Consider the following 16179-nt stretch of genomic DNA (forward strand, 5'->3'; position numbering starts at 1 on the left):
GTGTCTGTTGATCTTCACTTGAAAACTGTTCATCATTAATTTTCACTTTACTTTTCCGGATAATAACAATTGGTGATGATTAACACATTTAATACAAATAATAGGAGAAATTAAAAGTTCAATTTGAAGACATTCAATTGAGAATTATACGTAAACAAAGTTTCTTAAAGCAAAATCAACAAAAAACCTCCAAGAAACCGCTAAACTAGATGTTATCATTCTCAGTAGATGGCGCTACAACTCAAGCTTGTATGTTTTGAATTTTCTTGAAAAACTGTTAACTTTTTAAGTCAAATTTTATGGCTAATTTTTTATCGTTAGTTTTAGGTAACAGTTGGATTTGATGTCCCAGTGAATGGCATTTTAAACAGTCTTTGAATTGATTGGTAAAATAGCAATTAGAGTTGGTTGTTTGCAACCTTGGTAATGAGTAAGTAATCATTTTTAAACTGAATGGATTGACAAAATGGAAATAACAGTAACCTTGATACAAAGACTTAATGAAATTTTGTTTTTAGGTAAAAAAAGACAACAAAGGAGAGAGGAAAATGAACTAATGGACGGTAAATGAGCTTAAAAATAACATTGAGATGAACCAGACGATCAACTGAGGTGACTAAAGCAACTGTGAGGCGTACCATATTAAAATTTCAAAGACCTTTTGGTTAACGATTTCAATCTCAAGTTGTAATACAAACAATGCCTAGTTGTTGCATTGTTATTGGAAAAGCAAAAACACAACTACAGCATAAAAAAAGCAAAACAAACCATGCCAAGCTAAGCTGAGTTTAGACAAGACAAAACAAGCCAGGACAAGCTATTCAAGCCAAAGGACAATTATCTAATTAGACTGAAATGGCTTGCCGAGGAATTGAAATCGTCAGCAAAACAAAGTAAATGGTTAACAAGCAACGGATCAACGTAATGGTGAACATTAAAAGGCAAGTTGGAAAGAAAGCGAGAAACGACCAGAGAGGTTGAAGCTAAACTGAAGGGTGGATTTAAAATTGAGTAGCAATAGAGAAAATTGAATGTTAAAATTAGTGTGATTTACTGAATGTAAAAAAAAGTGAAAACCTTGAAATTTTGAAAAGAGAGAAATAGATAAAAACAGGGAAAATAGTTGAGTAAAAGAGTGTGAATAAAATGGTTAATGAATGATTGGTAGATAATAGTAAGGAATAAGTAATCGCTAGAATCGAGACCGGAGATTCGGTTTGTTTGAATGGACTGGCAGCTGAAAAATAAGAGACAGTGGAAGAAGAAAGAGAAGGTAGGTGAAGATGAAAGTGTCCTCGGTAAAGTAGTCTGATGCTATTTAAGTTGACTTTAACAGCAACTCCGGCAACTCACTTGTTATCCTGAAAGTTCAAGATTGAAATATTTGTCAATAACTGCAATTGAAACAGCAGATAGGGAAAGAGTGAGAAAAAAAAGCCAGCAATCATGATCATTGGAAACCAGTTTTGTTTGTTGATCAGCAAGTCTTTTGGAAAATATCTACTCTCAATTACTCTTTCTTTTCCTTTCTTTTTACCATCTTCTGGTTTCCGGCGTGACTCATACTCTTTCTTTCTCTCTTTCCCTCTAATGGTATGTAAGTGTATTTCATGTTACCTTTTTTTTGTGGTATAAAAATCATTGCGATTCATTTTGGCTTTTCTTGAATTGAATTAACTTTCCGTTTAACCTGACTTTTTACAGGCTTGCCTTCAACTTTTCTCCCTCTTTTGCTCTTTGACTGTTTTCTTGGCCTTCCTTACCTTCCAGTACCGTTGCTGTTTACACTCATTTTTGGACTGTTGTTTCTGTTAATTAATATATCTTGGAAACTCTCCTGACTCTTGGATGGGTTAAAAGCACAGAGTTGTTTGACGTAACCGTCAAAATTTTTAAGGCTTGTCGTTGGCTTTCAGTTTTCTGGCTGAGCTTTTATATTTCACTGTTTCATATGATGATCTACAGCGTCTTCCGTGCTTCCCTTGCTTTGGATTCTGGTTGTCAGGCTCACCCACATTGTTATGTTGATCAAGTTGTGCTCTTGCTGGGTTATTATTATTTATTATCACATGAACAATGAAATGGCAAGAAATGAACAAAAAAAGAGCAAATTATTGGAGTTGAAAAAAAACAACCAAAAATGTCAAGATCAAGCAATAAATGGTTTACAAATGGTTTTGTAAGAAAAAAACAATAACAATCAAAAAGCGGTAAACCTGATGCGGATGCTGAAAATGTAAAGTTGGAACGATAATGTTCAATCCAGAAAATGAGGCAAAATATGATAAGCTTGAAAGTGTTCATGATAACATTTTTTTGTTTCATAACCAACAAAAAGTCACAAGGAAAAAGAAATTAATTGCAAATGATTAATTAGCGGCTAATGAGGTTTTCTTTGTCTATTTGCTAACAAGATGAGGTTTTAATGATTACATTATGATGATGAGACTGCCTTTGATGGAAACAACAAAAGGAGAAAAATATTTAGCTATCAAGTTGAATAGTTGCAGGTTAAATTGAGCTGAAATTGGATGGATAAAAATGGCCAAATTAAGGTAAGAAGAAGAACAATAAAATAGTTAAATTTCCATGATAATAATATTTGAAATTATGTTATTTCTTTTCATAGTAACGGACCTCGAATGCTGTTTTCCATTGCCTAATGTAGCCCTTACTTGCGAGTTAACCATTTGTTTCTCTGATTATTATTACACTCCTGATCACGAAATGAACAACAACAACAAAACATGGGCTTGGTTGTACTTCATCATCATCATCATCTTGCTCTTTAACCTCATCCGTAAAAAAAACAGAAAAGTTTACCTTCACTCTCAAAGTAGATGTAACTTGAATACTTTTGCTTTTTGGTGTTTCACTTTCTCAATTACTTGGATCATCCCAATCACAAATCTTAGCTCCTCTTGGACCACTCTTGGAGTAAAGGCCAACCGATGATAAAACGCCAAACAAAAGGGCCAAATTATTGAGGATCCAACCAGGACCTAAGAATGAAATTAACAAGGTAATCATACTATTAGTTGCAAGTAGACGAAGTGGTAAGTCATTTTAGACATAACTTAAGAGCCTTTAACCAACCAAATTACCGTAGGTTATAAGATATAAACACTTAAACCAAAATAATAAACAAAAGCCATTGCCATTGCCATTGCCACCATCATCATCATCATCAATTTTGAAGGTCACATGATAGGAGCCAGAGGATGCAAAAAAATGTTAATTATAATGAATAACATGAAAAATGTATAACATCAACAGAGCGACTAACTTGAACCTCAATCGACCCTTTTGGCCAACTTAGAGTATCTAAAGATGTGAAAATTAGGTTTAAAGACTCGACTTAAGTGTTAAATTTATTTTCATGCTTTATATAATATCGATGAAAAGGGTTTTCAAACAAAAAACAAACGGTTTTCTGGTTTTGCAAAGTAACCCAAAATGAGATTGTTGAAGGGAATCCTTTATATTGAATGATGTTGAAAAATATATGTTTAATTGAGTTTGGGAAAATGTATTAAAATTTACTAATTCAGAGTCTTGAAGCTCACATTTCATCAAAGCCAACTTCATGGTTTAAAAAGCTTCTGAATGGTGAAAATTGAAATTGAAATTAAATCTTTGGTTTTAGTCTCTAACATCTTATCAGACTAAATGTATAATTTCATGTTAATTTTTTCACCCTTTTTTTTGCGTTACTGATTTTAAAAACCAAAAACAAATTGAAATGTAAATTCATTTTTAAATGAACATTTAATGGTGAAAATGTCACCTTTGTACTGTGAAAGTAAATCAGCAAACCAATTATCTAACCAGAATTAAATAACCAAAGATTTCAAGATAATCTATCAATTTATAGCCTTGAATGAACGACGCTTTTACCTGCAATTGTCTTCACCGACATTTGAACCTTCTTGGCATGTCACCTCCTATGGGCAGTAAATGGTCAATGATTTGGATAGCAATAAATGGACAATCAGTAATGATGGTTAATTGAAAAAAGAAACGATAATCAAAATGAAGCTCAAGATGAAGCTCAAGATGAAAGTAAAGATAAAAGGTAAAAATGGTTGGAAGTTGAAAATTGAAAATGCATTGTAAATCTTGTAATAACAAGGTAAAGGTTAAGCAAAAAAAGCAAAGTTATGATGATGACCTGTGGTTACCTTAACATTTAAGTAACAACAACTAGTCTTGTTAACCTTTAACCTTTCAACCTTTACTTTTAACCATTGAAAGCGTAAAATTATCAGGCTTACTCAGATAAATATGTGTGTCAACATGAGGTCCAATCAATATCATTCATCTCCATTGGAATCTCCTCCTTCTCCTACCTTTCTCAATCTCTTTCATGATTATCGTTTTACAGATCATTTTGATACCTTAACATGTTCATCAGTTAAGTACAAAATTACTGATATTGACTGTTATCTAGCTCAACAAAAAAGCTCAGAAGCAGTAAAATCTTGAAATCTGTATTTTTGTGTCTTTTCATCTCAACTAGGAAGAGGTTGAAGAAAAATGTTTGAAGGGCAATTTCAATGATAAAAGTCCATTCCAATTGAATGGCCCGAAGTCCCGTTGTTTTGGGTTCCTTTCCCTTTTCAGACATTTTTGTTTCTCCTTTAATCATAACTATGTTAATCAGGATCACTTGCCGAGAAGTGTATAAATCTAGTCAAATCATCATCTAAACTGTTTCCACTAATATTTACCATTTAATGTGATTCCCTTTTTTTTACTTACCTTTTACCTTTCAACTCTCTTGTTAGTCTGTCAACTTGTTGCTTTAATCCTCCATCCTTCATCTTTCACTTTCTCACAATTAACTGTTGCTATTTGATTATCATCAACAATTTAACAATTTACTTTAAAAAAATGAACCTTCAATCTTCACCTCTCAACATGACTCTTTTTGATAGTCCAACTACAAACCCATCTTTGGTCCGCTTTACTTTGTCTATTAACCATTAAACTAAATCATTAATTGTCTGTCATCAACATTTCATTCTTTGATTAATTGTTAATCATTAACTGGGAAGAGAAGAAGAAATTATATTAGCTCAAATGTTCTACCAATTAAAGCTTCCATTAAGACCTTTACATTCAATCTTAACATTGAACTTAACATTAACATTTTACTTTGTAACTTTACATTCAGATTTTATCAGTTTTACATTTTTTCGTTTCTTGAAGATTCATTTGATTAATCTAATTGATTTATGTGTGAACTCATTTATGTATTTTCATTGTCAGTTGATTTAGGTTTGTGTGCTTATTAACCATTAACAATGAAAATGGAATCAAAATCGACTTTTGATTTCATTTTTGTGTTTAATCGGCAAACACATTTGTCTGTGTCTTTCAATTGACTTATTTGACTATTTATTTACATTAACGTTAATATGTACAGTTGCTATTTATCTAGGAATTTGATTGTTAGCTTTTGATTGACTACAATTTTGTTAATGTTGTTTGTTTAAACAGATAGCTTTCATTGAATAATTGTAACCAACTTGAATTGATTGCTGATTCTTTTTATGAAACAATTTTTCATAACTGAGTTTGTTATCAAAGAGGAAAGCTAAAGTTATTCTGGTAATCTTTTGGTTGGATGAGATGATAGAGATGAACATTTAATGGTGAAAATATCACTATTCACTTTGATTGTCGGTATTCAATTGTTGAAGCCATTAAATAAATGTGAATAAATTTTTTATTTTCAAATGTAAAATATGATTATAAACAATGGTGTCAATTTGAACGGGTGCAAGTCAGTTTTGTTTTCATGAGACAATTGTTTTTTCACTGATAATTGGACAAGATGAGGTTGATGTTGAGGAGAGGGAAAAATTGGAAACATTAGATACATTGGATAGGTTTGAGGCCAGCTCATGATCGTCTGTACTATGGAGTGATGAATTGCTACAATTTATTCGTCTAATTGGTAAATTGGTACGTCCGGTAACTACATCGGTACACTCTCTTAATCTTGTTGATTTATGGTAATCACGGATATCAAATAGGCCCAATGGGAGATCGGTTGAGCTTAAAACTTTGGCTGCAAGGCGAGATGAGATTGGAAGGATGACTTTACGACGGCGAGTGTCCCGACAATAGGTTGGCAAGGAATGGTATGCTTCATGATTAGATGAATCCATGATATCACAGAAAACTGACTTTTGTGGTAAAGTTGGACAGGTATTACGAATCACATGGCCTCTAATGAAGACACTATGAGGTACAGAATAGGAACCAGGAGCGTTTGATCGAGTATTATGGGGTGATGAACTGTCAATTTCATCGTCATCTTCCAACAGTGATTTATCCCAAAACTTGAACTTTTCAACTCCAGGTAATTTAGGAGGTTTCATCGTGATATGTGTAAAGTTGTCAGGTTATAAGTTGAAACTTTACAATAAATTAAATAAATAATCAATCGATTGGTTTAACCGGTGACAATAATGGTGAGATTAAAGGTTGACAACAGTGTTAAATGGTAACAATTAGAGCACAAATATGTTGAAAATGATGGCTGAATAGCCAAAAAAGGCAAAAAAATGGCTAACAAAACAAACAGAGGCACAAAAGTTCACTTTTCACTGTCAACCAGACACATAAAGAGACAACCAAAAAAAGGAGGAAAAAGAGAAACAATTTTTTCCAAAGAATTGATTATTACCAATTTTAAGGTAAACTTTACTTGTTCATCTCGTAACAGGTAGACATGATGTATCCATTGGTATATAGTCACTTAATTAGATCTTTTTTTCTGTTGATTTTCGATGTTACATTAAAACAGAGTTTCTAAAATGAAACTTACACAACTCAATGTTTGATAACCACTAGTTTATCAACATGCACAACACAGTTAACTCAAGTCAGTCGGTTCGCTTGAGTCTGCGAGTCTGCGCAAGAGGTTGAAAAAATGTTTTGGTTACCAACAACCAACTTAAGGAACCCAAACTATTATCTTAATTAACTCTTGTTTTAATTAGACTTTTGTCAGTTAATAAATTTGACGGTTATATGTAAAATATAATATACACTTGGTCCAGTGAGTCAACAGGTTGGACCCATGGTAGTCACCAATAACAACATGTTTCTCGCTTTGTATCTTTTCTCATAATCAACTAGTCTTTTTAGCTTCTGATTTTCCTTATGACTTCCAAGGAGGAAACCGTTGTTTATGTGTTTGTATCCTTTTTTCATCCGAATTTCACTTTTCGCTTGATTAGTTGTTTAACTAACAATTTGATTAACATTATGGTGTGATTCGATTCAACATTTTAATCGGTGATTTAAGACAAGTGACAAGATATTGTTCATGAGACACCTGATTTATGGGTAAAGATGAAAACCCAAACGATTTAACAATACCCAATGACAATAGGCTAGTTTTGTCAGGTTGCAATCACTGGGAAAATTTTGATTTATATCATCACAAATTTACTGTTGTGTTACTTAATTGTATTACGCATAAAGAAATTGTTGATTTTGGATCAATTAAAATTACGGTGAAACAATACGCCCATTAATCAACAGTGACGCGATTATCAACTGTATTGTGATGGTAGTCAAAAATCATAAAGATTTTTCATGCAACATTTGCTTTGTTTTTCAAGTAGCCAGCTGTTTGGATGATTAGTAATTTTCTGTGTAAATCAGTGTCACTTGGATCAGAGATTTAGACTATTCCAAACAATGTGATTAGCCAAAAAGGTCATTAGCTAATCAAGTGATTGCTGTTAATCAGCGACTGTACAAAAGAGTGAACCAAAAGAGTTGGAAACTTAAATCAAAAGCTTTGATAAACACTGAATGAAATGAGGAAAAAATGAACTATATTGGTTAAGGTTGAAAATGACTTGGTAATTGGTTAGTAATTAAGCTCAATTAAGGACCAACAATTAAGGTTTTGTTTGCAATTTGTAAAAGTCAGATGAAGCAATTGATTTTACACTTGATTCATTGAAGAAATGAAAAGACAATTCGACTAATGGTTACAGCTTGTCGATTTATTTGTCCTTAATAAGGCACAAATATTTGAAGGAAATGGGAAATCAAACTCAAACGAAATCAATTTACTAATTTACTAAACTATCAACATTAAATACAATTTAGACAAACTTCTAACTAGGAATTAATTGTCTCATCTTGCACTAAACAATGAAGATGAAACTATTGTAATTGAATGCTGATCTTGAAAGATCACTTGATTTGAGATGATCTTGTGTAAAATGATTGAGAAGACAATCAAGAAAGGTTAGATGAGAAACATTATTAATTGGGAAATATAAGATTGTCGCTTGATTAGAAAGAGTTGAAAAATCTTAAATGCAAATGCAATTTAAATTGAGACTAAGGGTGGAATCAGCTTCACTTAATTGATTATTGAAAATAACAATTTCTTGAGCATTCATCTGTAATGGCTTGAAGGTTGCGATCTGATCATTTCAGTGATCTCTAGTAATTATTATTGAATCATAATTAATCGAGGTAATCATGGAAAGAGATGGATAATAATAATGTTAATCACCATTGAAATGAAAAAAAGAAATATCAAGGTTTAAAAACTTGAAAGCTCGCTTGGCTGGGAACTTTTGAGATCAACAAGTGTAACACACAGGTTTGCTTATTTTGTCACTGCTGATGGCTAGGTTTGATAGTTCAGTCAATACCAAATCTTTTTTTCATCCAAATGTTCATCATTCTGGCTTAGTTGGTAAACAATTAGCATACCAAGTGACATTGAACCATTAAGTCATACAGATGATGTAAACGCTCTTGATTTTTAACTCTTGTTGGCTGAAGGAGACGCCATTGAAAAAGAATGAGATTCATCCATTGGAAATGATGTTGAGTGTTGATTTTTTGATGAACATCTTGAATAGGTCTGAGAAGCAAGGGAATCAGGTAAATAAAGTTGACTTTAAAACCAGTTAATATTGATTTGAAGTACCCAAATACCAGATAATCATCAATTGCATTACTCGACTTGATCAGCTGTTTTTTTTCCTCACATTGGGTTGAATAGCTTTAACCTTTTGCATGGGGTTAACTGGATAATTGGTTGTAAAGGTAGAATAATTTGTACCACTTCGTCTTCATCCTTAATAATAAAAAGTTGGAAGTAAACCAAATTTTGATTCGAAGCAAAATACTGGAGACTAAATACAATCGCTTTCAGTCACCTAAGGTCTTCAAGATCAACTCGCTCTTCAATCAGCCATTCTTGGACCAATATCAAAGGACACTTATAAAGTTGATCGCCAAGCTTTTTAACAAATTTAGCAAATAAATAATGTATAAGAAACTTAAGGGCATAAAAATTAATTGATTAAACATTGTAATTAAATAAACAAGAATCTATAAGCAAATTTTATGTTGCAGCTAATGCCATCTATCGTTTTCTTTGAAAAAATAAACTTGAGCGAAGATTCAATCTTAAATTAACAATGTTAATCAAATCTTGATTTCTATCATCACAATATTGCCAATTTTGAACAATTAACCAGCTTGATAAGATTAAATATAAGTCATGAGACTTTAATCAGTTTAACTATATGAAATTGTCAATAATGCAAAAATTTAATCTCGGAAAGGCTTTCAGAAAAGCTTCAAGTATCTTAAATATCAAAATAATTCATTGATACATTGATTGAATTGACAAATGTTTTAAAAAATAACCTCCTTGTTTCGTCTTTTTTGTAACGGAATGCAAATTAGTTTGCCAGACATTTTGTTGAACAAATAAAGGAATTTAATTTAAATTCATTTGTCAGGAAAATTGAAGTGTATTTAAATCTTTCAGAGATTGAATAATTTTTGATTCCATGAATCGGATCCATTCGGATCATTATCCTTCTCTCACTTTAGAATGTTGTTTGTTTTTGTTTTCAAGAATTGTATTTTTTCTACCATGGATCTCTTAATTACTAGTTAATTATATTAATCTCTTTTTTACTCAGCTTATAATCTACATTGTTCCCATCTCAAACTTGGTTAATCCTCAATCTTTGGTTTTATTTTTAAGGTATTTATCTATTTGGCTACCTCTTTTCCTTTCCTCTCTCCTTTCTCAGGTAATCCTTTTTGCCTTACACCTCTCTTACTCTCTTTTCTTTTATTTATTAACGTCGTCATCTATTTCAATCTTCTTTTACCTTTTCTCATTTCAATTTTAACTATTTTCCATTTGTATTTACTAATAATCATTTCTCTGTTTCATTCTTTGTCCATACTCCTTTCCTTATTTTGTGTTGGTACAGAAAAAATAAAACCTGCCAAGGAAACTGGCTTCCATAAGTTGAAAAGGGTTGATCTCATCTTGATAATTGAATAGTGTTCGTTTTGTCATCATCTACCACATTATTCTCATCATCATCAACATCAACACCATCATCATTAACAACAATAACATCAAAACAATCAACAATAGATAACATCAACATAATCAACGCCATCATTTTACTTCAACAGACTCCTGTTTAAATCCATTCATTCATAGTCCAGATATGCCAGCCTTTTTTCTTGATACTCCGGAGATATTGCCCTTACCTAGTCTACAAGCTTACACAACTATCAGTGTTTTATTATTATCATGTTCGGTTTGGTATGCCTTTCAGGTAACTAGTGAGCCCGATTGGAAACTTAATGCCACTCTCACAGTAGACGTTACCCTTGGTACAGAGGCTTTAATCAATCGAAGTCTTGAAACTGAGGGTGGAAGCCTTTTAGTTAGTCAAGGACTATCAGGCATTCTATCCTCTATCAATGAAACCTCTATTCATCTTGGTTTTCTTCTTGACTCACCTGTCCTTAAACGTTCCATAGATATACTTTTTCTCATGTTAAATGAGCCACTCTGTGTTTGGACTCTTATCAACATGGCCTATTGCTGCCTCATATTATTGGGAAAAGTTATCCAAACTTTGGTCTTTGGTGAACTGCGGGTCTCTGAACAGCAACACATGAAGGATAGGTTTTGGAATTTTATTTTCTACAAATTTATTTTTATTTTCGGTGTTATGAACGTGCAATCAATGGATGAAGTTGTCCTTTGGGTATCCTGGTTTTCGATATTAGGGTTCCTTACCCTTTTAGCACATTTATGCAAAGATCGATTCGAGTATTTATCATTATCTCCTATGACACCGAAATGGACTCATTTTCGTCTTCTACTTCTTCTTTCTGTCATCCTTGCATCATCATTTTCACTTTTCGTTGTATGTATTGTGATAGGCCTACATGCTGGCCTTAATACATTTGCTTTTATGGCTGCCGAGTGTTCTCTGGTAGCTATGCGGACATTATACGTCTCGATACGTTACGCTATTCACCTTTGGGATCTCAATCATGAAGGGGTCTGGGAAAATCGAGCATCATATGCCTATTTCACTGAATTAATCTTTGAGCTCACTCTCCTCTTTATTGACCTCTTACATCATCTTCACATGCTTTTCTGGGGTAATATTATCCTATCTGTAGCAAGTTTGGTGATATTGATGCAATTAAGATATCTTTTCTTCGAAATTAACCGAAGAATCCGTAAACATAAAAATTATCTCCAGGTAAGATTGCTGCTTTCTAGGCGAAACGTTACTTTTTTTCGATTGATTTAATGCTAATTTTATTCTTTTTTGAAGGTTGTACGTTTAATGGAAGCTAATTTCCCTATGGCAACCACTGAAGAATTGGAAAAAAGTAGTGACGATTGCGCCATTTGCTGGGATAAAATGGAAGCCGCCCGCAAACTGCCTTGCAGTCATCTTTTTCACAATTCATGTTTACGCTCATGGCTTGAACAAGATACATCATGTCCAACTTGTCGTACTTCATTGAAACATCGAACTGAAGAAGATTTAAATGAAGATGATAATCTTAACAATGGAACAGATAGAGACAATAACAGAGGAAATGGAGGACGAACAAATTTCTTCCATTTTGAGGGACCTCGATATGCTTCTTGGTTACCGAGTATTTCAGTTGAAGTGACCCGGCCACTCAGTTCAGTGCATCTCAGTCCACCAGCAAATCTGAACTGATTGTATATTTACAATTACAATACATTAATAACAATTGTTCAAACCAAAAAAACTGATCAATTGCTAATCATCACCACACCACACAAATACAATGATTTTACTGATCTATAATTTTCTTGTTCAATGGTGAATTTTGAAAACGTTGATTATCGCTCATCACTGAACATAAAAAATTGAATAAATTTATTCTGGTAAATAAAAGGAAGCAATAATGATGATAATAATAATCTTGAAGATAAAAAAAATTAGAAGTAAGTTTAATTTGAAAATCATCACTCAAACAGAGATGAGATAAATTTCATTTGCATATTCATTGTTATTGTTATTACGGAACGATATTCAACAAAAAAAAAATTAACCTTTCCTTACATTTTATCATTGTAACATTGTGACTATTATTAATATTTAAATAATGCAAATTATAAATCATTGTGAATCATTTTTAACCCAAACTTGCTTTTCATTCAATTGGTTATGATATATTATTATCATTATTATTAGTTTACTTTTTCATTTCTGATAAACGCTCAGTTCTAGTCTAATTGAACTAATTGAAATAAATGAAGATGAAAATAGTAATGATAAATACAATATTTATTGTTGTAAAAATAAAAATAATCTCAGCACTAGATTGTTGTATCGTCAAACTTGAGTTGATCATCCAATTGAATCTCAATTAAAATGCTAATTTTCTAAAGGAAATGATGAAATAATGAGATTAGATTAAATTCATTTTACAATTCAATGATTGTACAGCTTTTGATTTCCAGTACAAAATAAATTGTTCAGTTGTCAGTCTGGTGAAGGTGAAAATTAGGGTTACTTGAAGACACTGGGAAAGGTCACCCACAAAGGATGTGAAAATGCGTAAAAGACGAGTCAAGCCACAGTCAAGTCCCAAGTCTCCCGAGCATTGCATCTGTTGGGTCACATTAAACTTCCTCTGAATGGGAGTCACAATCCTTGAAGGATTTGTCATTCACTTAATCACCTCGAATCTCGAGGCTTACTCGGTGGGAAAGGTCCTTCCATATCAGCACCTGTGCCTATCAAGGTCTATTCACTGGCTATGAGGCATCATGCATATTGCCTATCCTCTGAGGCAAAAAGTCAACCCAATTTGGATTACAACCTATCAGTTTCTGACTTATTTTTGATCCTTCACAAGTCGAGAGTTGTATCCATTTAACTTGATTTTTGCCCTAGGAGTTGTTGCCACTTTAATTGTAAGGATCAAATAAATCAATATACAGAGATTAGCAGAGAATCAAATTTTGTTTCAAAATCTTTTGACATAAATAAACAAATTCATGATCAGTCTAAAGGAGTTTAAGTTATTTTGAGCATATTTTTGTTAGCATCTAACCACAAATTGAATTTCGGATTGAAACCATGGAATTCGGTACCTGCTTTTTATTCTGAATTGGAATTCTAAACCGAAAAATTGTCAATTTTAACTAAATCTTGAGCTTTTTAATTCACATCAACCACTCTTTCACGTAATCTAATGCATTCTGATTCTTATTTCACCAAAGATAACCAAAAAATCTTTTGAACCTTAAATTTCTTTGATCAACTTGATTGATCATTGGTAAACTTACGATTGTTTTTATGAATATGAATCACTCAGCAAATTGTTTTGAAAGGTCTAAATAATTGAATTGTTACAAGTTCAAATTATAAATCAATTATTTTGATTTTAATCCTAGAAAAATTTATAAGCTAGAATAAAAACTGTTTAATGAAAGATTTGAGGGGATCCTCGAATCAACACCAAACATCCGGTGCTTTGTTCAACACATCAATCCATTCCTTCACTACCACCGATTGAATAGTTTAGTGAGAAATTCGAACTAATCAAATCGAATGCTTACTAGATAGAACATAAATTTCTTAATCTTTATTACTGTTTAATTGTTCGATATTTACATTTTCTATGATTTACCGTTTGGTGGGGAAAAAATACCCTATCCTTCGTCTATGGGCGTGTGCACCCGATTCAAGAAATTTACAAAATCAAGATTCTCTTAAAAAAATTGAATGGTCAAATAGCATGAAAAAAAGTCAAATGCTCACAGGATAACCTAATAAGCTCAAAACCAAAACCTGGCAAAACCCGATTTTTAACTTTTCTTCCGATAGATGGCGCATTTGCTCCTCAATATTTACAAAAAATAAATTTAATGATGAAACAATTTGATCGATTATATATCTTTGAGTTCCAATTCTGATTAAATTTTGGTTGAAAGTGAAATAACTTTTCACTCTCTCCTTAATACACGACCAATTATATTATTTTTTCCGTGCCAATGCGAACATTACGGATTCGCTATTGACAATTAACAAGAAGTTGTGAGAGAAATAGAAACCAAGATTTTTCCAATTTCATTTTCTTAATTCTTGAGAGTCTCAAGTTGAGACATTTCACAAGTCATAGCTTCGAGTATAACCGTTTTTTGAATATCTTAAAAAGAGATCCATAATGAATAAAATAAAAGTATGAAAGTTAAATCATGATTTGATTCCATTTCAATGGACATGCAATTTCGTCCAATCACCAAGAATGGATAAAAATAACAAGAAAACATATTTTTAGAAAAGATTCAGGAAACAATTACATAAATTTAGCTAAAAATAATTCATCCCTGTAACCTAAAGTTGTCAATATTCGTGTTGCAGTTTTGTATTTCCCAAAATTATTGATTATCCGCTTATTTGTTTCGAGCATTTATCAGCTCAAATGTTGTTTGATTGAATAATTTCGTTTTTTATTCCGAAACATTTCTTGTCCCAAGCTTATAAAACATTATTAATTTCAAATAAATTTTGTTTCGCACACAATTCTCAATGGAAATAGCAAAACATCAATCATCCTTGAACATTCTTTCAATTTTCAAGTTTACCAATTTGTAACAATGTTTCCCTTTTTCGGACCAAAAATAAATGTCCAGTTTCACGATTCCTCGAGTTGATTTGCTTCAAAACTCTGCCATTGAAGCATCAACAGTAACTTCAACAATGCAAATTGAATAATTGGTTTCCGTTAACCAGACACCAGAAGGTAAACATTGAGTCAAGTCTCAACCAACAAGAGGTTTCATTTGTTTAAAAATCAATGCACTTCACTTGCCATGTTACCTTATCTCATGAGTCGATCAAAACTGAAACATTCACCAACATTTGGCACTCTGACACCGGTAAAAGTGACAAATTTGACACTTTAAATAGCTGGTTAAGAATGTTGAGTCAAGCAGAAAGACCCGACAATTAACTGGCCTGACATGTTGTTACTTGAAATTGACTCGCTTCCAATATGGTCAAACCTGAACCTTACCAAGTCTAACTCTTTGACATTTTAACAGCTTACAGAATTGAAGATGAACGATAACTTTTCTCGCAATTATTTACTTTTTTGTTACCAGGTTTACCTTTACTCTTGCTTTTCACCTTTTCACTAATTCATCTGTTTAATTGATAGTCTTCTGAACAATCAACTGAACCATTCAATTTGCGCCAAAGTGTTTCCTGTTCAACTCATAGAGCAACATTCAATTTATTCAAACTGTAAACATGATTAAACTTGTTATTCAAATTGATCACTTTTCAGATCAACTCAGACAATTGAATCCATCGTTTGTAAACATTGCTTTTTGTCACCTTTACCTTTACTCTCATCATTCATCACAACCCAACAAATTAACTTTTAATGGTTTCAACTAATTTCCATTGTTTTCACAGCTTTTCATCATTAATTATTTGTTCACTGTTGTGGCTAAATTACATGGATAGAATCAACAATTAGGTTTCAATTACAAATTGTAACAAATTGTTTCAAGTTGAGATGAAAATTGAAAAGGAAAGCAAAAAATGTTCACTTTGAGCAAAGTTCAATGTAATGAGAGACACAAAGATTTTCAATTTCATTGAGAGAATCAAATTTTTGATTCATTTTTGTAAAATATCTTCTCATTGAACAACTCAAAGTTGTCATTTTGAACAAACAAAAGGGTTCAAAAGTGAACAAATTAAGATTTGAAAGATGAAGAGAGAAAAAAGTGAATCTGGAATTCAAAGAATGGGCCAGATATTAAAGTGTCCAGGATTGTCAAGTTGACCA

At 32.2% G+C, this 16179-nt stretch overlaps 2 protein-coding genes and 1 long non-coding RNA gene across 3 annotated transcripts; 2 read left to right on the forward strand and 1 right to left on the reverse strand.

Moving 5' to 3' along the window:
* Positions 1 to 289: 289 nt before the first annotated feature.
* Positions 290 to 3859, forward strand: LOC107360616 (uncharacterized). Its single transcript, XR_016198681.1, has 5 exons — positions 290 to 430; positions 519 to 941; positions 1705 to 2555; positions 2630 to 3056; positions 3110 to 3859. It is a non-coding gene; the product is annotated as an uncharacterized LOC107360616 (long non-coding RNA).
* Positions 3860 to 5713: 1854 nt separating this feature from the next.
* Positions 5714 to 9422, reverse strand: LOC107360614 (uncharacterized). The gene is made up of 2 exons (XM_089267538.1): positions 8978 to 9422; positions 5714 to 8911 (listed from the first exon to the last, which is right to left on the reverse strand). Exon 2 carries the CDS (start codon positions 6387 to 6389, stop codon positions 5802 to 5804), a length of 588 nt encoding a protein of 195 aa, XP_089123664.1. The 5' UTR covers positions 6390 to 8911; positions 8978 to 9422; the 3' UTR covers positions 5714 to 5801.
* Positions 9423 to 9885: 463 nt separating this feature from the next.
* Positions 9886 to 12508, forward strand: LOC107360779 (E3 ubiquitin-protein ligase AMFR). Its single transcript, XM_089267537.1, has 3 exons — positions 9886 to 10051; positions 10287 to 11588; positions 11664 to 12508. Exons 2-3 carry the CDS (start codon positions 10533 to 10535, stop codon positions 12060 to 12062), a joined length of 1455 nt encoding a protein of 484 aa, XP_089123663.1. The 5' UTR covers positions 9886 to 10051; positions 10287 to 10532; the 3' UTR covers positions 12063 to 12508.
* Positions 12509 to 16179: the final 3671 nt, after the last annotated feature.

This window comes from Tetranychus urticae, chromosome 2, assembly GCF_039701765.1.
Source record: "Tetranychus urticae isolate SD_2017Ah chromosome 2, NJAU_TeUrti_SD_1.0, whole genome shotgun sequence".
In the NCBI taxonomy this organism is placed as follows: domain Eukaryota; kingdom Metazoa; phylum Arthropoda; class Arachnida; order Trombidiformes; family Tetranychidae; genus Tetranychus; species Tetranychus urticae.